Raw genomic sequence first — 22,638 nt, 5'->3', positions numbered from 1 at the left:
GGAGAGGAAAGAGAGAGAGAGAGAGATGGTCGTGGGAGGAACTGAAGCCCCATGCACTTGCGGGGAAAGAGAAAAAAAGGACGGTTGGTGTCGGAATCTGCCAGATGGCAGACGTGGACAAAAGAGAGAAAGAGACCACTGGAAGTGGTGAATGAAAAGGAAAAGCGATGTTTTAATGAAATGACTATAAAGTTTGATGGTAGTTTTTTGTGTACAAACATTGTGACGGAATTAATAAAATCCCGGAAAAGAAAAAGCACATTGCTCTTGTGTGGTAATTGAACAATTTTCTTGAAGAAAGGGTTTCGCAGATGAACAACAGTGAAACATAAGAAGTTTCAGCACATAGAGTCTACACAAAGTTATTTTGTGTATTATAGTACCACATGTCATCTGAAAATAATTGTAACTTGAGGTATCTTTCTCAAGTTGCAAGTTGCAGAGATATCCATTATGTGGAATTTAAGGGTTGTTTAGGCTTGTTAAATTGTTTAAGGCTTTAATTGTTAGCAGAGCTCAAAAAATTAAAAAAATAAAATAAATTAGGTGCCAGTGAATGGCAATTGAAATAATGTTTACAATGTTTCTCGATTTTTCTGTGACTTAATGCTCCCTTCCAATATCAAAAGAACACTGTCAAAAAAGCAGAAGTTTTCGCACAATTCTTAAACTCCAATTTAGCAACTGCATCAAAAAAAATCCTTAGGTGCTAATACAGATTTTTAAGTCGCCATGGCAACCTGGCACCTGGGATTTGTCAATCCTTTCTGTATAGTATTTTTTGTAATATGACCTGAATGTTCAACTAAAATGAATATTTTTTTAATGTTTTTTAACAGATGAGAGTTTTTAGTGATATGGGAATGGTGATCTCTGTCTCATTCACCTTGGATTATCGAGATTCTACAATACATATAAATGCAATGAGGAAGTTTAAAATCAGATTAAACCATGGTTATAATATAATACAAGTGTCAACATAAAGAATTGATATTCTTTGAGCTATCTTGAAGACACCTGGACATCAACTATAAAAACATGGACAAGTAGTAGTAGTTGGGACTAGCTTAATTCAACTCTTCAGTGACAAACGTTAAGGTGGGTCACAAAGCATCTGTGAGATTCCACATGTTTTCTTTTGAATCTATCAAAAATTCTTGCCTTTATAAACCATTTAATTGTCTAAATTTAGTCTAAAAGCTTCCTGATTATGAATTGCATTGTTTATTTGAGTTTGATCGGAATATATCGCAATATATTATTTAGGTGAACCTAAATTGGCAGACATATAAATGGTTAACATTAATAATGACATTTGAATAAAAATGAACTACAATTACCATCACTATCATCAAGGCTGACGACACCGTCAAATAACTGATGCCATTCTAGAAAAGGATTGTTCCACGGATTTGTAGAAAGTTGCTTTATGTCTGTGCATTTCCTCACACAATTTTTCACCCAATCACTTATCAAACTACCACAGAACTGTATGCTATCCAATAACTCTTGCTTCAATCTCACAGAAAGCTCCTTGTTTTCCCAATGACATGACAGAATGAACAAAGAAGATTTTCTACAGAAAATGAAATATACAAACAATCATTATTTGCATTACAAATACTTAAAATATGTTCAACCATTACTTGCTTTAAAATATCCGAAAATTAGGTTGAGACAACTTAGTGGCATAATTATGTAAATAGCAAATTTTGTTTCTTTCTCCAAATAATTTTTCAAAGAGGAATATCATTATTTTCATTAAAGTGGTTTGCAATAAACTTGAGGTTTGGTTCTGGCAGAAATTTCACGTTTATTTGATTCGCTAGATTTTTCTATTAAAAGCTACAATTGTGTAAGGGTAATCAAATGAAAACAGAAAAGGAACCACAGAATGAAATCACATTTCAAACGTTATCTCCAAAGCTACATAAGCACTAGTCCCACTGTTTCTACAAGCACACTGTTTGTAGAAGTCATTTGGCTGAGATCGGAGCTAGTTTTGAACCATGGGCGGAGATACGGAGGGCATTGCCCCCCCCCCCCAGCATCAAAAGTGGAGTCGAATGATCTAATGTACATATGCATATATGAACTGACATCATCATCATGTCCCCCCCCCCCAATAATGACTGTGCCCCCCCCCCCAGACTTCCAAGTCTATCTCCGCCTATGTTTTGAACATTGTTATTTTGCAGTCAGAGTAAAAACGGTGACCCTTCAATAACTTTCCAGTAGAGCAAAAATGTGAATGTCACATATGGCAATAGATCCGGGGTATACAGTGGGTGTTCCAACACTGTCCAGCAAAACTTCACTGCGGTCTGTGTAAGAGCAGCCATGTGTGGCCATGTGTTGTCATGCAGCGATCAAGACCAAACAGCCTGACTTGTTGCCTTTTGGAATGGTTTTTCTTGCATGACAATGCTTGGCCACATACGCCTGGAAAAATGTGATTGGGTAGCTTTGGAGATAACATTTGAAATAAACTAAGTCATTTTGTGTTATGGCTTTTGTTCAGTTTTCATTTGATTTATTCCTATAGGTTACGAATATAAACTTTTACAAAATTCAACTTATTCTGAATGGTAAAAAATAAAATTAGCAACAAAAAAAATCAGCAACAATTAAATAACACAACAGCTCCTTCATGCAATTTCATTTTCATCTATACTACAAACCAACATATACATGAAAAAGACAAAAACTGACATTCTACAAACAACATATTTAAACACGAAAGGTTAACTTAACACAAACTTCAAATTATCCTAAACATTAAAAAACGTTGAATAAAATAAGTAGTTTCACGTTGAATTGCACAGAAAACTCAAGGAAAACATAAAATTCAAACAACCTAAAAATTTGAATTTTGCTATATATGGGCTATGTTGGGATGTAAAAAAAAAAAAAAAATGCAAATAAAGAGGCCTATATAACACAACAAGTGTCTGGCATGGTTGTTAGATCGGTTACTGCTGCTACAATGGCAGGTTATCGAGATTTAAGTGAGTTTGAACGTGGTGTTATAGTCGGCGCACGAGAGATGGGACATAGCATCTCAGAGGTAGCGATGAAATTTGGATTTTTCACAAGTGTAACCGTGAATATCAGGGATCCGGTAAAAAATTAAATTACAACATTGCTGTGGCCGGAAAAAGATCATGCAAGAACGGGACCAACGACGACTAACGAGAATCATTAAACGTGACAGACGTGCAACCCTTCCGCAAATTGCTGCAGATTTCAATGCTGGGCCATCAACAAGTGTCAGCATGCGAACCATTCAACGAAACATCATCGATATGGGCTTTCGGAGCCGAAGGCCCACTCGTGTACCCTTGATGACTGCACGACACAAAGCTTTACGCCTCGCCTGGGCCCGACAACACAGACATTGGACAGTCGAGGACTGGAAACATGTTGCCTGGTCTGACGAGTCTCGGTTCCAATTGCTTCGAGCTGATGGACGTGTACGGGTATGGAGACAACCTCATGAATCCATGGACCCTACATGTCAACAGGGGACTGTTCAAGCTGGTGGAGGCTCTGTGATGGTATGGGGTGTTTGCAGTTGGCGTGATATGGGACCCCTGATACGTCTAGATATGACTCTGGCAAGTGACAGGTACGTAAGCATCCTGTCTGATCACCTGCACCCATTCATGTCTATTGTGCATTCCGACGGACTTGGACAATTTCAGCAGGACAATGCGACATTCCCACACGTCCAGAATTGCTACAAAGTGGCTCCAGGAACACTCTTCTGACTTTAGACACTTCCGCTGGCCACCAAAATCCCCAGACATGAACATTATTGAACATATCTGCGATGCCTTGCAACGTGCTGTTCAGAAGAGATCTCCACCCCCTCTTACTCCTACGGATTTATGGACAGCCCTGCAGGATTCATGGTGTCAATTACCTCCAGAACTACTTCAGACATTGGTCGAGTCCATGCCACGGCGTATTGCGGCACTTGTGCGTGCTCGCGGGGCCGTACACGAGATATTAGGCAGGGTAACCAGTTTTTTTTTGCTCTTCAGTGTATAAAAAAAATTTTTATATTCAAAAATATGATTTTTTTAACAATTAAAATCAGATTATCTTGATTTAAATCAATTTTTTAATTTAAACTAACTTAATATTTGTTATAATTAAAACAAATCTTGCTAATCTTTAAGAATGTGTATTTTTTCACCTAATCTCTCAAATTTAATTCAGCATTCATTAATGAATAAACAAAATAAACAAATGCATAGCAACAATAAACTGCAAGAAAAAAATATGAACACCAAAAATTTGTGTTCATGTAATATGAAAGGTCGTTGAGCCAGAATTAGCTTCATGGATTAACATTTTTCTTGCAGAGTGCTTTTATTCATGTGTGTAGGCTCCCTTCCCTAAAGTAATTGCATGGTGGTGACTCAATATGACATACGTGGCAGGTTTCTCGATTCACTCAATATACAAGCAAAGGATCATTTAGCATCACAACTAAATGAAAAACATTCTATTGACAAGATCGTTTCTTATGCAATTAATGGACGCATTTATTATGATGTGTTTCCGGCTTACATAATGTTGCTTAATAATTTACACATTTTTATTCTTTCATAGGTTTGGTAATAAAATGAGAAAACTTCAACTCCCCACCTTTCCTATAAAAATTTTCATGCACAAAAACTAGAAATAGAACAGCTACCTTTCTGCACTGTATCTAAGAATTTTAGATTCAAGTCTGTTTTTACTACATCTTCTATATTTCTTTTAATCAAGAACTTCAACAAGAATAACATATTTACCATACTAGGTTACTTACACTTCAATAACACTAAAGTTAATAGGCTTAATACAAAGGAAAAATGAAATTTGAATTTATTGATTTAAATCAATGATTAAAACAACCGAGTGATTTGAATCAAGCTGATTCGAATTGGCGCACCCTGAACACAGTAATTAGATTTGTTTCATCACATGGCAATAAATGAGTGTCTATATATATCTATACCTCAACAATGTGTAAAATGTCTTCTCCAAAAATTTGGTGTCACAAGAATCTTTCTTTAAACAATCCCATAGATGAACAAGTTTTCCTAATCTTGTTTCCCCTTCATATGCACTAGGATGGTCATTGAGGCATGACAATTCCTGCAAATTAGAAAAAATATGTATACATAAGATAAAAATGTCGTCTAACAAAAAAAAATAGCCATGTAAATTGAAAAAATATACATTCAGATGGGAGGGGGAACATCAGCATTATCTCACGTTCTTAAAGAGAAACGTTTCCCAGAGGAGATGGGTACATTGCCATTGGAAAGTTTATTAAGACCTCTATCATCAGTTTTCAAAACACATTACTGATATGAGTCGGGGTAATCACAGTACACATAATTTCTGGTGAATAAGCCCTTCGGATGGGAAGCAACACCAAGGAGAAAAAGTTTAAGAGGAAAAAAAAGTCTCATATAAACACTCCAGCATTTTACATGCCCATCAGCCTCAGATAAGTCAAACACTATTTTCATCTAACCCTCTAAGTGATTTTTAAAATTTTTTTGATCCGCATTACAATTGTTACATTTGAAATTGCAAAACCTTCACAAATTGCCACAAATTTAAGAAATTTTTTTTATCCGATTGGGAGCTGATAACTGCTCTTCATCCTCAACAAGAATCACCCATTGCTTTTATTTCCCCTCCCTATGATACGAAAACACTTACCATGACGTGTGGCTTTCTAGGAATAGACACTTTTATTTTTGGAAAAAAAACTTTTTGTATTATTTATACTAAGCGTACATTTTTCTCTCTATTCTCACTTCTCCTCTTATCTACCCTTCAACAAGAGCTGACTCTGCCCACTGGCAGTTGATTGATTGGAGGGGGGATGGAAAACACATGCTTTAAGGTAAAAACAACTTCAATATGCGATATTTCAGAGTCGCTAAAATAAAACAGATTGAGTTTGATGAGATATCTTGGGATTGCTACTGAAAAAGTTAAGAATTGAGAGACATACCCACCCATATTGAAATAAAATGTTCACACCATCTTCTCGTGCAAGAGTTCGCTAGTTCTAAAATTTATATACCCTAAAAGCAGAATATGCCGAAATCTATGACATACGTTGCAGAACAAAATCAGTGCTAATGCTAATAAACCATACATGCACCTCATCCACATTCCTCTGCGAAATTTCCAACAAATTGGTACATGTTGGAAAGTGCATCCGTATTGTGAACCTAACGTAAACTTTGCTTCTGTGCAATGCTTGTTGTGTAGTGCTGGAACCTGCCATCAGTTTTTCAAACTATGAGTAAGTGTAATGATTGAAGATTTCATTGGCCTGTTGCTTTTTTGTGGTAAGACTTTTTTAACTGGGAGATCGGCTCATATTCGCCCCTCGAAGTTGGGAACTGCAGAAAGCCAATTTCAGCTGAACAATCTGGAAGAACTTTAAGGAAAGTGTAGAAAAACCTATTGTGGGAATTTTCACCTCAGAACATTTTTAGTCAGCCCAGAGCTGACAAGCTTCTTCATTGCAGAACAATGCAAAACATTTTGATCTGGGGATCTGTTCATCCTTGCAAATGTGTATCCTACTTTAAAGGGGAAAAAGCAAAAATTGAAAATAATTTCATGCCATAAAAATCCAAGCCCTAGTCACAAATAATATTGTTCGGGATAATGTGTCTTGCAAGCACTCAAGATGGCAAAGTATGAAGCAATTTCATGGACAACACAAATTTATTTCACAGAACAGCTATGTACACATATTCACAAGCAGTGGGTTTGACGAAACATGGCCTACAAATAAGATCCAATCTCTTAAATAAAATTCATCAAATTGCTCATAGTTCTGTGAATGTGGTGCCACTACATAGGTACATGAGAACTTTTAGAATAATCAGTTTGAAGATTCTTGTGTGATCTTTACACTTCTATTGGCATGGCCTAGCTAGACTTGCTATGTTTGTCACCAATTTTGTGAGATTTACAGTGATGCATAAATGGTTAATTACAGGTGAAAAATTACAATACATGGTAAATATCGACTATTTACATAATTTTTGCAACAATATAAATACTTTGCTTCACTGGCATCCGCTAGGGAAATAGGGTCTTTAGATATGTTTTAGGGCCACACATTCACTCAGAACACACATTCCAACATGTGCCAACTCGTTAGAAATTCCCGAAGGCAAATGATGGTTTCTAAAGTATTTTTGTATTTTACCCACCTGTTTGAGCACAGCTTCAGGTGTTAGATCTTGTCCGAGTAAGTTGAGCCAATGAGAAGAGCACCCATATTCTATTAAATTTTGGTCAATCTCATTAAGCAAAAGTTGCCTGGCTTTCTCCATTACTTTCACATTTATCAGTTACAACTGCCTTTACTTCACAAGAATATTCATCGTGGGCTAAACGTATCGAATTATTTGCTTGTGGTAATCTGCATTTTTCATAATAGCACCACACTCAGCAGTTTCAAGAAAATAGGATTTACCTTCAGAATGTATACATGTAGCTATGACTGGATCGTTATGAATATTGCTCCATCCATCTTCAATTAAAGTTACAGCTTTTCCACTGAGATTGTCTTTTATAGTTTTCTCAACCTCTCTTGTAACTTCATCAATCAATGACTGAGCCAAAGCTTTTCTACATGGGGTATTATAACCAGGTCGCAAAGCAGAAACTAGATCTTTGAAACTTGAATGTTCAACAACACTGAATGGGATATTATTGGCATAAAAAAACTTTGCCACTAATAAATCAATTTTTTTAGTTGTAGCAGAATTTGATTTCACAATGAAGTCATCAATTTATTGCTTCTTTTTTTTAGTGAAAATTTCAGGTTCTGTTGATTCGAACAAAATAATAGGCTGTGAAGCACTGGACTCTGTAGATGTTGATGTCGTTGCTTTTTGTACATCAGGTATTTGTTCAACATCATTGCCCCTTCCAATACACTGAGCTATATGGTTCTTCATCCTGTCCACACGATTACATCGCATAACTCCACAATTAATGCATTTTGCATATATCTTTCCATTTTTCTCTACCTTATCAAAATTTTGCCAGGCTATATGCTGTGGCCTTCCACCACGATTCATTATATTTTAAACTAATAATAGACTAAATATTTATGATTTCTTAGAAATTGGTTTCACCAAACATAAAAAAATATCAAATGAAATTTCTGAAATTGGTTTCCATATTAATCCTCACTACTTTACAATTCAAACAATAAATAGCAAAGTTGGACTTTTCTCTAGTACACTGGTCTTTGTCCTCTAAGGGCAGCTGGTGTCTTTATTGGATTATAAGACCATCTGCCCCTAGCATGATAATGCAGTCACTACTGTTGCTGCTTCTTGGTGAAGGAAAAAGAAAAACAAAACCCTGTGAGATAATATACCACTACATTTAGATCTGTGATGCAATCCCCATTCATGAATTTTATAAAAATAGAACACCAGAATGCATAGCCCAAGGTTAGAAAATGTGGTAAGAATTAGCAATTTTGATATTGTAATATAACTTAAGTAACTAAGATACTTTATATAAAAAATATGTATATTCAGGCTACTTTTATAAGGTCTTTTTGAAGGGAAAAAAACACTTATCATTTAAAAATATAATACCAAATGTAACCCAAGAATAGAAACTGCGGTAACAATGAAAAATTTTCACTAATAATGAACTAATTAATTTTTCCGGGGAAAAATTATTTTAGGATAATTTAGTACTTTGATTGCTGGATATATTCTAATGCTATGTACAATAAGAATATTGTTTTAAATATCTGGGATTGTCTAGATAATATAATAACAGAAATCAACATTATATATAGCAAGCATGAAAGAACTTTTTAAACATGTATCTGTTGTAAAAAAAAAAAAGTAGAGCAGATGTTGATATGCACATATACAGTGCTGGCCACCGTAAATGCAACACCTTGAAGGAAGCATGCAAATAATATGAAATTTACAACATGCATTAGCGGAGGTGAGATATGCAAATGATTAGAATTTCAGCGCAGACACACATCACGCACGCCTGTGGCGCCACTTCAAAGCGCTATTTAAGGCTTGGAGATTTCGACGATTTGAAGTACGGCAATTGTGTTTTTCTTGTGGTTTTTTCAAAAAAAACAATCAATCATGCCTCGTAGAAAACAGCGATCATCTTTTGATCAAGTATCCGAGTTCGACAGAGGAAGTATACCGGCCTACCGAGATTGTGGATTATATTTCAGGGAAATTGGTAGTCGTGTTGGACGAAACCAAACAACTGTAATGCGGATATGTGATCGTTGGATGCAGGAGGGTACGACGGACCGACGTGTTCGATTGCATCCACCTCAGTGCACCACTTCACGTGATGACAGGTGTATTGTGCGTATGGCAGTGACGGATCGCTCAGCCACATCACGAACCATAGCACAGCACATTCAGTCTGTACTGCATCATCCAGTGTCTGCGCGTACCATTCGACGGCGTTTACAGCAGAGTGGTCTGTCCGCAAGACGTCCATTGCTTCGTCTACCCTTGACGCAGAACCACAGACGTCTCCACCGCCAATGGTGCGATGAAAGAAGGATGTGGACGGCACAATGGAATGAAATTGTCTTTACTGACGAGTCACGCTTCTGTCTGCAACACCACGATGGTCGGATTCGAGTCTGGAGACACTGTGGAGAGAGGATGCTGAACAGCTGCGTTATGCACCGCCACAATGGTCCTGCACCGGGTATTATGGTATGGGGCGGTATTGGATATCTCGCACTCCTCTAGTACGCATTGCCGGTACTTTAAAAAGCCAGCGCTACATCTCTGAGATGTTGGAGCCAGTTGTCCTTCCTTACCTTCAGGGCTTGCCCACAGCCATATTTCAACAGGATAATGTGCGACCACACGTGGCACGCATTGTCCAAAGGTTCTTCGTCAATCGTCAGATTGAATTGCTTCCCTGGCCAGCTAGCTCTCCGGATCTTTCACCGATAGAAAACATGTGGTCCATGGTTGCTCAACGATTGACCCAGATTACATCCCCAGCTGCCACACCAAACCAACTTTGGCAAATCGTGGAAGCTGCTTGGTCTGCTGTACCCCAAGAACACATCCAAAGTCTCTTTGAATCAATGCCAAGGCGTGTGGCAGCGGTGATCTCCAACAATGGCGGCTACTCTGGCTACTGATTTTCGCAGGAACCACACTTCACAGAAGTCTATAAATTTAATCATTTGATGCTTGGTCAACATGTTATCTACAAAATAAATATTGTTGCGATATCTCTTGTCTTTCTTGGTGTTGCAATTTGGGTGGCCAGCAGTGTATATACGGGGTGATTATAAAAAAACTATCCCGACATATGGGCCCCTAACTATCATACCATTCACAGAAACTGAATGAAATTTTGGCATAAGGTATTTTGAGGTATGCGCTCAAGAATGATATGGAAAACAACAGTGTCACTCTAACAGTTACGGTTGCAGTGAGAAAATTTCGAAAATATCAAATGGCAACACCAAGTTTTTTGTATTGGAATGTGATCTCCATTGTGAAAAACCCTAAATAGCGTTGGAATGGCACCTGTAGCACGAAAATCCCCGGAGCTAGGCAAGGAAAAAGTAAAAAGGACTTTGCAGTGCACCAGAGCATTAATGTTTGTTTCATTCGTCACACCGTTTCTTCGGCTGAGATCCCAGCCTGATTAGTCCTCCACAAGGTCATGTGGAAAATTTGTGAAACACAATAAAATGCTTTATTTTATGCTGCTTCTCTGTCCTTATTGGTTGTCCTCACTTTTAGCCTATCTACTGCCGGTGATTTTCATGCTACAGTTGCCGTTCGAACGCTATTTAGGGGTTTTCACAATGGAGATCACATTCCAATACAAGATATTTCACAAGTATATATACATGTATATAATTGTCCAAAATAATTATGAAGGGGGAGGGGGGAAAGATTATTTTAAAATCACACATTATGTATTGCAGCATAGTCACTTTAAGCATTACATGCAATCAATGTGCGTATTTTCAATGGGAATTTACATGTTGAAAAGCAGTATTTGAGGTTTTTGACAATTTTTGACAAAGGTTTTTTTGACGTGACAGTTTAAACCGTCAAAAACTGACATGCGTCAAAAACCTGCCAACCCTGGTTTAAATTAAATAGAAAACTAATTAAATTTAATTTAAACCTCTAAAACCTTTTAACTAAGGAAAATTTACTTAAATCATAGTTTCCATTCTGTTGCATTACTTGAATTTTTGAAAGACGTAACAGTGGACAAATTAACCTAAATAATTTTTTTCATTATAAATTTAAATGATTGATGAAATTTTTTTTTATTTTTTGAAGCATATCTCTATATGTACTATCACTTGATGTTGATACAGATGAAAAAAAATCTTAATTATTTATGATAATCATGTAAAAGATTGGACATCCGACAGAAAAATCAGGTACTAAACACACAACGTGAATATTAGGTAAATCATTTTGCAAAGGTCAAATCCAAACTTGTTAAGAATTAAAAGTAAACCTTTCAATGAGCTCAAAAGTGTTATGAGATTTAATCTGGTATAAAAATACAGGGTGTTTCAAAAAGAAAAAATAATCAGATTTAAAAAAAAATCGTAACTCTTCAACTTTTGATCCCTTTTGATCGAATAATGTAAAGGTAGAATGAGGGAAATCTTGAGTTACATGCAGTTGCTGACAGGCAGGGTTAGACAGTTTCTTCCAAAGTGGGAATAAACCAGCCGGTTTTTCAGAAACTATACTTTTCCTTCAATAATTTATCATATAAGTTAGACTTTATGCTTTAGATATAGCAAAAATGTCCATGTTTTATATAACATTAATTAAATTTAATTTCACTAATTTAATTATGTATACAAATTAATAACTGCATCAGCCTTTTGAAGAGTTGGACAGTTTCTTCTTGCTTGGAAAAAACTGTCGACCCCGCTTCTTCCAAAAACAAAAGAAACCAGTCTTCCTTTCGTATTCATCATTTGCACTACAACATAAGATATGACAAATACATTTCAACACCTCTAATGAATTTGAATTAGGCAAATTATATCGGTCTTTTGAACAAGATCACATATTTAGCTGAAGCTTTCCATCAGATCTAGAGAAATTTAATTCATCGGATTTCAATCTAATTGACAAAATTATTTTTAATAAAACATTCACTGATCTCTTCCGTACTATTGGAAAATGAAAATTTTTATCTTATTTTAAAGATCATTAGAACATTACAGATAATTACAAAATATCAAAAACATATAAAAATTCTCATTTTCTTCACTGCAGTGCAACATTGAAAAACATAAGTGTTTTTAGCAGTTGTATGCTGTCATCAATTTCTCAGCTCAGAATGAATAAATGCAAAAAAGAGGAGGAAATTCTTTTGAGTTATGAAGAACTTGAAAGGGTGCTTAAAAGCATTTTTATATATCTACAAAATTAACCAGGTATGTCGCTGCCAAGATTAAAAAGCTCTTTCCGAGTTGGAAAAAGCCAGGGTGTTGGTAAAAAAACCGTTTTTTTAAAAACGGTTTAAACCGGGTTTATTTGTTTTAAATAGTATTAACATTAAAAACAATAAAATTTCTGAAAAATCATTCAAACTTCTAATAATTAATTATATAAAATGTTTATTAATATAATTAACACTATTCCCATATTTAATTAATAAATATTTCTTATACTTTAACAAAAACCAACTTTTGCAATTTACTTTAATTATTTTTTGCTTAACTCAATGGTTTACTTCGTGTTTGAAAATTCTTTTAATGTTATTATTAATCATATAATATAAAGATGTTTTCTCCGGTTATTTTCAGTATGCTTAATTAGGAAGCTATTTTGCAAAAACTATAATAAAAATTAGGTGAATATAATGTATTTAATGAAGCATAAATAATGCAAATTAATTAACAATGATTTACGATATACAGGATGATTATAACTAAGGTTCTGATTTCAAAACACTGTAAAAAAAAAGAATGATTGTCAGAATGACTTGAAAATTGACATGAATATATTCCTGAAGAAATATAATTTTATTAAGTAAAGGGGGGGGGGAAGACTAAAATGTAAAATTAATGACATCATCCAACACATGGGAAATTTGCTTGCAGAATGCAAACAATAGCCAGTGATGGAAAAATGATAACTTAATTATAGCATTACACGATTTCATAATTCATGAAACATCACAAAAATAGAGTGAAGCAATTGAACAAATAACTACAACTTACTCAAGAAATGTTAAATATGTTGTCACCGTGTTCTGGCTATGAGATGAAATAACAAAAATTCTTGTTTACAACAGATCAGAGTATGCCATGGTCATGATGTGGATGCACTTGCAATTCACCTTTATTAAACCAAATGCCCCCCCCCCGTGTTAATATTCCTGAGGAACTTCTAACATATAGGGGATGTGCTAAAGCTTGCAATTCACCAAAGTTTGCAATCCGACCACTGTTCATAATATTTTGAGGTACCCCCCACAGCCAGAAGTTGCAAGGGTTAAGGTCAAATGAACTGATGACCGGCCAGGTGTCGTGCAATCCTGTTATTGTTAAAATGGGTCTTCAGCAGCTGCTTTGCTGGTATTGCAATGTGCATCTTGATAGAAGTTTTTCTATCCACACACTGATGCTGTGGAAGTGCCAAAATGATGTGGCTGCACAAAATAGATTATACTGCTGGCCAAGTACAGCATCATCTACTTGCACATTTTGCACTACTAGCACTTTTTTTCTTTCGACAAAGAAAATTCCATTGTTTCAGGAGTATTCATGCAAATTTCCAAGTCATTCTGACCAGTACTTATTGTATAGTTTTTGAATCAAAACTTTATAATCACCCTGTATATAGCTGATTATTTTTCATAAATCTGTTGCTACCACTATACAGTAGAACCCTTATTAACTGGGCCTAACAGTGAAAGAATAAAAAAAACTATTGAATATTAAGACAGAGATATACAGTAGGAGATGTGCTACTTCTTATGGGAAAGAAAATGAAAATGTCTGTGAGGTAATGTAACTACTAGTGCACTAGTCTTAGTCCTTTAGGGACAGCTGGTGTTTTTATTGGATTATGGGACCACCTGCCCCTAGCATGATGGTGTCACTACTGTTGCTGCTTCTTTGTGAAGGGAAAAGGAAACCCTGCGAGATAATACACCACTAAATTTAGATGTATGATACAATCCTTATTCATGAATTTGGTAAAGATAGAGCATTAGAATGTAACCAAAGGTTAGAAAATGTGGTAAGAATGAAAAATTTTGACTTCTGTATATAACTTTAAATAACTAAGATACTTCATATGAAAAAAATATATATATTCAGGTTACTTTTACGAGACTTTTTGAAAAAACTTACACCATCTTACGACATTTAAAGATATACCCCAAAAATATAAAATATGATAAAAATGAAAAATTTTGGCTAATAATGAAACAATATATTTTTCAAGGAAAAAATGATATTTAGGCTACTTTTATTTGACTTTTTAAAAAAACCGAACTAGTTTTTTTTTTAAAAACCACTTGGTTATAACCATGGTTTAAACCAAACAACCCTGGAAAAAACCATGGGAAAAAAAGCAGGAAGAAATAGATTTCTTCCATATTTAGTGGAATGGAATATTGAATATACCTATATAAGTAGAAATGGAAGAAACTCATTTCTAAAAAATTACTTCCTTTCATAATCATAAGCTTAATTTACTGCTGTCACAGGAGGATTTTATCAACAGTAATATTAATATAGTATCAATTTTTAAAGGTTTTATTCCTTGTATGTTTGAATAAAAAATTTACTTTTATAGACAAGAAACATAACCACTTTAAAATTGTTCACTTTCATCAGTTCAGTGTGACATGGTGTAACAAAACCTTTTTTATTATGACAGCCATTAGGCTGTTCAAAGTTGTGGGTGAATTCAAAACACATATATATATATATATTCTTTATAAACATGCTGAATTTGCAGAAAAGCTTAGAAGCATTTCAACACAATCACAGTTTTTTGAGAATTTCAGATATTTACCACATTACTTTTTTATTATATCTTTCTTACCATAATACTATATTAAAATTTGAATGGTATGACTGAAGTTAAAAAAAAAATCACAAGTTATTATACTTTGCCACAGTTCCTCTTTAGAATTCAATCTTTCATCCTAATATTCAGTATTGATAAGACATGAGAACAAATGATAGGGAAGAATAGTCTCTTCATATCTTAATATTGTGTCTTACAAATAAGGCATCAAGTCAGCAATTTGTAAAAAGCCCCATTCATTCGCGATAATAACTGGCACTATTTACACAATCTTTCTGTAGCTGATATATTGAGTGCAATTTCAAATTATGTCAAGTATGCTTCTATCCTCCTTATGGAGACTAACAATGATGAAGAAACATAACAATTAAAGATGTTTCTAAGCATCTCAATTGTCTGTTATATCTGATGTCTCTCAGCAGTTTTGATCTTATTGCATAGGGAGAATGCCTGTCTATATACACAAATCCTATGATAATTCCTAAAATACATTTTTGTTAAGCGTGACACATTACTCCTTATAGTTATATATTGCCAAGTAATTAGCTAAATGTGCTGAAACTAATTATTTTCTATAAACATGTATTAATTATACTTTAAATTTTGTCTGAGGCTTTCATGGCCGGCGTTAAATGACTTGCAAACGGTTTCCGGGTTATTAGGCCATGGTCTAGGAGATTTTCTTCCTGACGTTTCGCCCACAGATGTGGGCGAAACGTCATTAACGAATTAACCTCATCATCTGAGGTTAATTCGACGTAAGTCTCCGCGGCAAGCGAGAAAGGCTTCGTACATCTACTGTCATCGACTTGATCGGCCGCAGAAGAACCGCATTGGTTGGCTTGTGTGGATGTGTTGTGCGCCGATTGGCTGCAAGTGGTGTCTGGCGACGATTGGCTGTCGAGGTCATTTTCTCTCTGGCATTCATCGCCCGAGATGTGCCCCCGATGAATGCCAGAGAGAAAATGACCTCGACAGCCAATCGTCGCCAGACACCACTTGCAGCCAATCGGCGCACAACACATCCACACAAGCCAACCAATGCGGTTCTTCTGCGGCCGATCAAGTCTCAGAAATGCATATAGAGAACAAGTCGATGACAGTAGATGTACGAAGCCTTTCTCGCTTGCCGCGGAGACTTACGTCGAATTAACCTCAGATGATGCCTGCCACAGATGTGGGCGAAACGTCAGGAAGAAAATCTCCTAGACCATGGCCTAATAACCCGGAAACCGTTTGCAAGTCATATACTTTAAATTGTATAATATTTTTTATACTCAGATTAACATTTTGAGCAGTAACTGAAATAATTTGTTTTAATATGTGTGCTTTATTGAAAAATTAAATATTGTACATCTTGGTGAGATATTTATAATTAAATGTTAAAAAAATATTGTTTTTAAAAAGTATTTGATATTATTTCACAACCAATGAGGTGAAATAACAACCATTAATTATGTGTACTTCAACTAAACGGTAGGGTCAGGTGGGATAAAATGGTCATACTGAACATAAAATGGCACAACTTAAGAATTTCACTTGACATCGCTACCAAATTTCTGTTTTAACTTTCACTTGCTAATAGTTTTTCATCTAAAATTTTATGCCAAGCAATATTTTAGTGGCAATAAACAGTGCCGCTGTGGTGGTCGAGTGGTTATAGTGACGGACTCGCGATGCGAGAATCTGGGTTCTTACCCCACAGTGGTGGTCGGCTGAAGTTGGTTTTCTGTGGTTCCCAACTTCAAGCCGCGAATGCGAGCCGATCTCCCTGTTAAAAAGTCTCGCCACAGAGAGCAACAGGCCTACAACGTTACAAATATTCAATCATTACACTTCGCTCACAATTTGAAGTATAGATGGCAGCACTGAAATATACACCACACTAGCTACACACTCAGACTGTTAGGTGTACACACTCACTTTGTTCCAGACTCTGCCACGAAGCTGGGCTGGAAGAGATCTCGGCAACGGGATAAGTCTGGTGGCAGAGACCCTGGCGTTCATTCATTCATTCACGGCAATGAACAGTTTCTTGTTGTTCAAGCTCAGATTCAATTTTTTGAGTGCCTGAATAACTACTCTCTACCATTTTAGTTGCTAAAACTTTTTATAGATTGGCTGTACAGGACACTCCAGAAGTATCTCAAGAACACTATTTCATTCACTGGTAAGTTGTAATCATTATATTTCATATTTTATAGTAATTTAAACAATGTGGGGTAAAGTGGTCATAGCATTAGGCTTAACTAACACTTAGTTGCTAGGAGCTATTTTGCCCAACATATAATTGAACTTGTAAGATTTTTTTTAACTTAATATAGTTCAATTTTTTTCTTTTCCAGAACAAACGTGCGCTTCGAAAGTAGGTGTTTGAACCTATATGTGAAAAGAATATACAACAGTACTCTGACATTCTTCCATTAATATTGCTAGCTGTTGGAAAGAGCATTAGAGTATCATGAGAGATGCAAGAGCATGAGTTAAAGATTCCATATCCTTTAAGTAAGATGGATCATTAACAAGTCAAGATAAAAGGATTCTAGAAGAAAATCATGGTTACCATGCAAAGAAGACTAGTATTGAAGGCTTGAAATCTCTTGCTCAATGTGAACACCCCACCACCCCTTTTGTAGATGTTAAACTATCACAATCCACGACCAAGGAAAGTAAAGATACAGAATCAACTTCATGAGTGGCTGACTTGAACTTAGAAAGTAAAGTAGTGTCAAAATTAGCTAATATTAGTGTTGTGTCTCATAAGAGACTTGAAACAAGCCGTATACTGACTACCTTGCCCTTGTTAATCTCAGCTGTAAACGAAAGGGTAATACAGAACTTAAGGGAAAAATGAAAACATGTTCAGGATGGAATAGGAGAAACCTTAATTAAGGAAATAACTTTAACAGTTGAACTTTGACTGCCACAAAATAAATATGCAAAAATTACGTTAAACGCCCATAGCCAAAGAAAAATTTCTTGAAGATCTGAGGGAAATCTATAACTATTCAAACTTTATGAAAGATATCAGAAGTAAAGATGTAAAATTATAGAGAATAATCTTTTGGAGAATATTCTCTGGTAGGACTACTATTATAAATAACTTGAGAATGTTCTTATAAATTCTTGATGAGAATATTCTTCTGTTATTCATAATATAGTTACATATAATGTAACTACTCATCTCTTCTCCAGAGAATATTCTCTGGAAGGCTACTTTCATAAATAATTAAAAAACATTCTTATGGAAAATAATAAGAATTATTCTGAAGTTATTAATAATAAGTGCTTCCAAAGAATATTCTCCTCGATGAGAATATTCTTCTCATTTCGGTATCAATATCAACATTCTCCTCGATGAGAATATTCTTCAGTTACCGAAAAATCTTTCCAGAGAGTATTATCAAGAATATATGTAATAACATGTATTATAATAAATAATCTTGATAAATAACTTGAGAATAATTATTATTTTCGATAAGAATATATATTCTCTAGTAATTTATAATAGTAGTCCTTTGAGAGAATATTCTCAAAAATATTCCCTGTCCCCATCTCTCTTCCCGTCAAGAAAATAGGAACATTGAAGTTTATAGACCACAATATTAAAGTTTGAAAGCAAGAAAATTAAATCAACATGGGGGCTGAATTGCACAACTTTTAAAGAAATGTGAGTAAAACAGAATTTAAGTGTATGTGCATTGAAGAAAACAACAGTTCTGTATCTTAGAATGAAAGTGATTGTATAATAGCTTCCTGTATCAATCAACTTTGGTCCAATTTCTTTTGTTGTGAACTTATTTCTGAAAATTTATCTAATTTTAAAATAATTTTTAAAGGTTTTAATCTAAAGGTTTCTAAAATCTTTATAACCACACTTTTAAAACCTCTCGTCATGACCTGGAGAATATTCTCGAACTAAAAGTTGCCATTAGGGGTGTTTATACCAAAAATTGTTTTGTTGTAAATGTTTCAGGCAATGAAAACTGATGTATATTTCACAATATAAACAAAATTAGTAAAAAAATTTAAATTATTTAAAAGAAAAATGAATATTCTCAATTATTCTCCAATTTTTACATTGAGGAGAATATTCTCACCTCACATCTCTAGACAGAAGGCTGTGTGTGTGGAGTGCTGGTTTATTATGAAGAGAACAAAAACCAATAATGCAAATTATCAGACAAGTGATTAATAAGGATTTATTATCTGTTGAATATCTTGAAAAGGCCTGTAAATAATGAATTTTTATACCTTTCCAGAAAATAAAAACATAGATTTCATGAAATAAGGGATCAGTTGTATTTGAAGATCCTAAGGAAGCCAAGATTTAACCATAGAGTACATTAAAAGTTATAAATTTAAAAGTAGAAAATGATTGTTTGATAAATGTGTTAAATAAAATTTCAATGCCCACTGATTATTTTCTTAAAATTTCATTATTATTTGGTATGGCCATTTTACCCCATGCATTACTCACTTATCGGTCATAAAAGTGAGGTCTAAAAAATTGCTGAAACTGTTACACTCAAAAAAATTTTTTGAAAAATGTGCTAATATACTCTCTACGAATGTAATGTAAAATATCAGCCAAAAGATATGACCATATCACTTTTTCAAAAATAGGTTACCTCTTCAAAGATGAAAACACCTCTTTTTATGACCATTTTACCCCATATGACTCAAATTAATGTAAATTTTTTTGTTTCTTCCAATTTCTTTCATTTTTTCCAGCTTCTTCCACTGTCCTGGAAGAAACCCAATCCTGCCGACCGGTAGAGCTAATGACCTTCCTTCGGCAGCCACTTCAGTGTTCATCAAGGTTGGCTTTCCCCACAGTTAGAAACCAATTCGGATGACTTCATTTTCCAGCAGGATGGGACACCACCACTGGAGCTGGGACTTTTGAGAATTTTTGAACAATCATATTCCTAAACGATGGATTGGGACCTGACGAGAGATCCAATTAAGCATCACTGGCCTACAAGATTGCCGGACTGCACAGTGTGCGATTTCTTCTCGTGGGAGTTAATAAAATACTACATTTATGTGCTTCCCATTCCAGCCACATTAGCCAAACTGAAGATATGCATAACAGCAGCAGAGTGGATGCAAACATGCTCACAAAAGTCTGACAAATTTGACTACAGTATAGACGTATGCTGTGAATCCTATGGACATATTGAGCACCTTCAATTTGGTTTGTAAAAAAAAAACTTTGATTAGCCATGCCATATAAAATTAATCTTGAGTGTCTATGTTCAATATTTTTCATAATATACGCATTTCAAATCGGGTGATTCTTTTTGGAACACCATGTATATTTCCCAAATGACCGAAACAGAGCGGACATTTTAAAATGGGAAGAATTTCGTGACACAAACAAAAAAAACCCTTTTTCATAAAAAAAAATTATTTTCAAAATTTTATTGTCAGTTTTATTCATCTATGGTGCATAGGCCTATATGTGATCCCAAGTCTTTTGAAAAAAAAATCCAGATCTGCACCCAAATCTCTTTGTTTAACACTTTTTTTCAAGCTGGGACAATGATTTTTAAAAAAAATTAGATACCATCTGAAACAAATTAAGAAATGCCATACAAAGATAATTGAATGAAGTACTAGAAAAAATTAAAATTAGTACCACCAGAGTGCGCTGAAATTTTGTAAAAAAATTAAAAAGTCTCGGAGAGAAACGGTTTATACACTTTCTTTGGAATGACCCATATACACATTTTTACCATGTAGCCTATAATTAGCCTCAATGTATTGATAATTAACACGCAGAGAAAGTTTTCTATTAACTGATGATTAATAGTTATTTAAATAATAATTATCATAAAAAATTCGAATAAACTTGAGCCTTAATTAAAAAAGAAAAATAAGAATTGTCGAAACAGAACTGTTGTAACACGACTAATGTTTGTGTCTTCATCAGCAGCACTCTTTGAATTAAGTTGATGTCAAAATCTTTTTTTTTTTTTTGCCTCCTTTTATCTACATATAATATACTAGCTATAATACCCGGCGTTGCCCGGGTTTTCTTCAATGGGGCTGTTAGAAACACGTGATATCTCCCTCTTTCTTTGAGGGACATGCAAACCGTGTCTAAAGTTAACCAATATGGCGACTTCCTGCGCGACTCATGATATAACCAAATCTAGATTTAAAGAAACGTGGAAATGAAGAGTTCCCCCCCTTTTTTGATGGACGCTAGGTATTTCGATTCCCTCCCCCTGAACTTCAAGTTATCCATCTGCCTGTTTCAGCTTCCAAAAATGCTTAATTAAAGCTGTAGAATTTTTTCGATGTACTTTATGGGTCCATAATTAATTTTAAAACATCCTAAACCATATGAATTTATGCAGTTGAATATCAAAAGACAATACAGAGACATTAATTTTCATGCTTGAGAAGATGTAAATAAAAAGTTGAAATCAATGTTATTGCATGAATGTCCAACTCAAAGTAGGACCGGCTAATTACTTCGTATTTAATCTCCTGGGCTTCGTATATCTATCTCTAAGCGACCTCAATATTTCAAAAATCGAGATTTCAATACAATTTTTAAAATTATTGATGTGACAGAAAACCCCACTAAATTTCCGCATTTATACAGTAGAATCGGCAATTATAACACTGATTTCTAGGAGGATCACCCTTTTCCTGACCCTCAAAGCGATGCTGGTGATGATTATGACGTCTATTCCAAAAGCTTCATTACTGAGAGTATTGAAAATGTGGCAAACCATTATAAAGGCATAAACTATTATACATAACTGGCAGCATTAAAGAAGTGACAAACCATTGTAAAGGCATATGCATGTCTGAAACGCATTGCTAGGGAACCACGGTAGCCTATCCAAAGTAAACGTTCGGAAAGAGATTGTTGAGGTCCAAAAACCATTGTTGCCCGACAGTTTTTTGCCCATTTGGGGCACTTGCCCTGCTCTGGTGAAATTTTAAAGTAGCCTATCATTCAAGTCGGGTTCCATTTGGTATATATGCAAAATTTGGCGACGATCGATCTAAAATTGTAGATTTGTATAGAGAATATACAGACACACAGAAAATCAATTTTATATATATAGATAAATTCTAATAATTTATATTTTATACAATTTATGTACATACTAATGAAAAGCCAATATGATACTGTAGAGCCTCAATATATATTCTTATATGTATTATTATTATTACTTTACTTTGTACATTGGCTCTCTCTTAACAAGCACGCTCTGGTCACGTGAAAGAATCTCAGTACATTCTGTACTGAAACACGAGATGATCACGTGACCGGATGCCCTTTCAGACCCTACGAAGGGCCACGTGTGTGAGAACATCAGTTCAGCTCTCACACGAGATGCACCAACGTCGTCTTTTTCTCTCTCTTAATATATGTACCATGTAAATAATATTTTCTATATAATAGCATCATAATTAAAGATAATGTACCTACAACTATGTCTCATTCATACAGAGTCAGATGCAATTGCACTACCATCACCACTTAGCATTAGATTCA

General features: G+C 34.9%; 1 protein-coding gene across 1 annotated transcript in view; it reads right to left on the bottom strand.

Annotated features, from left to right (window-relative positions):
• LOC149075267 (uncharacterized) overlaps window positions 1–22,638 on the bottom strand; it is a 61,587-nt gene that overhangs the window by 28,953 nt on the left and 9,996 nt on the right. Inside the window, exons 2-3 of the mRNA XM_089242587.1 lie at window positions 5,012–5,151; window positions 1,341–1,576 (exon numbers count right to left, since the gene is read on the bottom strand). Of these exons, the coding sequence (XP_089098713.1) occupies window positions 1,341–1,576; window positions 5,012–5,151 (376 nt within the window). The remainder of the gene's footprint in view (window positions 1–1,340; window positions 1,577–5,011; window positions 5,152–22,638) is intronic.

This window comes from Pholcus phalangioides, unplaced genomic scaffold, assembly GCF_987345545.1.
Source record: "Pholcus phalangioides strain wild (caught in Gottingen) unplaced genomic scaffold, Ppha-v1.0 ptg000015l_1, whole genome shotgun sequence".
NCBI classification, from domain to species: domain Eukaryota; kingdom Metazoa; phylum Arthropoda; class Arachnida; order Araneae; family Pholcidae; genus Pholcus; species Pholcus phalangioides.
Note: the sequence above shows the minus strand (reverse complement) of the source record. Positions and strands in the feature narration are given on the sequence as shown.